The 2,170-nt window shown below is 40.4% G+C and overlaps 1 protein-coding gene across 1 annotated transcript in view; it reads left to right on the plus strand.

Moving 5' to 3' along the window:
* Nucleotides 1-1,743: 1,743 nt before the first annotated feature.
* LOC112252874 (potassium voltage-gated channel subfamily G member 3) overlaps nt 1,744-2,170 on the plus strand; it is a 13,256-nt gene continuing 12,829 nt past the window's right edge. Inside the window, exon 1 of the mRNA XM_024424549.2 lies at nt 1,744-2,170. This exon is cut by the window's right edge and continues 546 nt beyond it. Coding sequence (XP_024280317.1) covers nt 2,064-2,170 — 107 coding nt within the window. The 5' untranslated portion in view covers nt 1,744-2,063.

Below are 2,170 nucleotides of genomic sequence, written 5' to 3' on the forward strand. Positions count from 1 at the left end.
CAATTGAATGTCTGGATCACCATCGTCATCTGTAAATAAAAGCACAACTTGCACCTGATCCTACCTGCCTTCTGCAACATTGCAGCCCTTACCGTTGCTACAACACAGAGTTTATAAACCCAGATGCGCAACACCACGAGACTTTCGGAAACGCTTGCGAAACAGCCCAAACAGCCCAGACCGGGAATTGGGGTTTGAGAAGTCAATCAGAGAACAGCTAATGTTTTTCTTATAGTTGTTAATTTTCTCAAAATCTAAAGGGAAAACCTAGACTCGAGCCAATGTGTTAAGTAGTTGAACACGATTTTACTCCAACCTCGTGAACGTGACAAACTGACATCTTCATTTTTGTCGAAAAACAACTTTAAATCGAAGCAGTGCCTTTGATTTGACGGCCTACACATGCGCAGTTCGGCGCGAGACAGACCCGATGAGGTGTTTCTACGCATGAGTTTAGCTAGAAGTGTGATTTGGTATTTATATTGGAGAAACAGTAGAAGCCTCTCTTCATACTGTAGCCTACTGTCTTTGGCTACAGGGTCCCTGTTCAATAGGAACAATTTCTAGATTCCCCTACCAGAATTTGTCTTTCTGTTCAGGTCTATACTTCCATTAAATAGGATTCTCCCTGGAACAGGTGCCGACTCTGTTCACTTATGGTGCTGAATCTCCGAGTGCCCTGCGGCTTGAGTGCCTACAAATCTGTTTCTCACACTGTATTTTTTTCCAGGATACCTCCTCAACTATGGCAACAGGCTCCCTCCCTCTTGCTGTGATACCGTTAAAGATGAATATCTCAGGGATCTGAAGAAGAACGCAATCATCCATTAATAAGTCTACAGATTATTTTTTTTACGTGGCCCTAGATTCCTTACCCGATATATTGTGATAATGTGGCGCTGCATAAAACCCATTGACAAAAGGATCAAGTTATACGCCAATTTAATGATAAGTAATTTGTCACACAGCACATAAAGGCACCAGGGCCTACTGTGATTAGGCCTATATTTATAATATTTTTACCAATAAAACTGAATACTATAAAAGTTTAGAGAAATCTATCCCGATGTAATGTAGTGAACATTATACCATAATCCAGTCCGAGTATTGGTATTGTGGGATTCCAGTTCAATGTTTTACAGTAGCAATTAGTGAAATCAGTCACAATACGAAATGCTACTAAAAAAGTTTTTTTTAAATTAATTTATAATACTTTGACTATATAGTTTCACAGACATATTGTTGCATTTTTTTCTGGTTTGTACGAAATCGATAAGAATAATATAAAACCAGTCTGCATACCACCAAGGTGAATTGGTTTAGTCTTGACTCTTGGTTGACAGTGTTGGGGGCTGGGTAATGTATTGATGCTTGAGTGCCAAATCAACACATTTATTTCTATTTGTCTTAGTCACTTATTTTTGATATTATTAGTCTTATTTTTTGTTGTTGTGTATATTTTTATATTTATATAGTTTTAAATGTTATGATTATTTATTTGTGTTCCAAATGTCTGAATAAAATTAGTTAGTGCAGAATGGTGCATATTGTTTTTTTTTGGGGGGTACGCCCAGGGAGCCGTACAAGCTACAAGTGTGTGTGTGTGTGTGTGTGTGTGTGTGTGTGTGTGTGTGTGTGTGTGTGTGTGTGTGTGTGTGTGTGTGTGTGTGTGTGTGTGTGTGTGTGTGTGTGTGTGTGTGTGAGCGAGAGACCCGTGTAACACTACTCGGATCTGCACACGGAGGACTAGTTGGTTTGGACACTTGAGTTACAGGCGCTCAGAACACCATGACGTGCGCAAGGAGTCAGGTGCAAACGGCGAGTGCGCTCGGTTGCATGGTCTTCAGGATAACTCCAGTCGGTCAGATCTCTCTCAGAAGGATAATAACAAAAGAAAGCTAATAAAAGCGGCCAAACACTTTGACGACGTATTGACTCCTATATTGGACTTAGAGAGGGATAAAGCATGATGGTTGTATAAGGAACGGGTGCCTTTTGGCGCTGTATAAATCACAGAAGGTGCCTTTTTCAGTACTTTACAAACACCTGTCAACAATTGGAAGATGAAGTTTGGGAAGAGCATCTGTATCCTTAATGTGGGTGGCACAAAATATGCGTTCCCTAAGGATGTGATAAAGGATTTCCCTCTGAGCAGAGTGAGCCGTTTGCA

Source organism: Oncorhynchus tshawytscha, linkage group LG06 (genome assembly GCF_018296145.1).
Source record: "Oncorhynchus tshawytscha isolate Ot180627B linkage group LG06, Otsh_v2.0, whole genome shotgun sequence".
Lineage (NCBI taxonomy): Eukaryota > Metazoa > Chordata > Actinopteri > Salmoniformes > Salmonidae > Oncorhynchus > Oncorhynchus tshawytscha.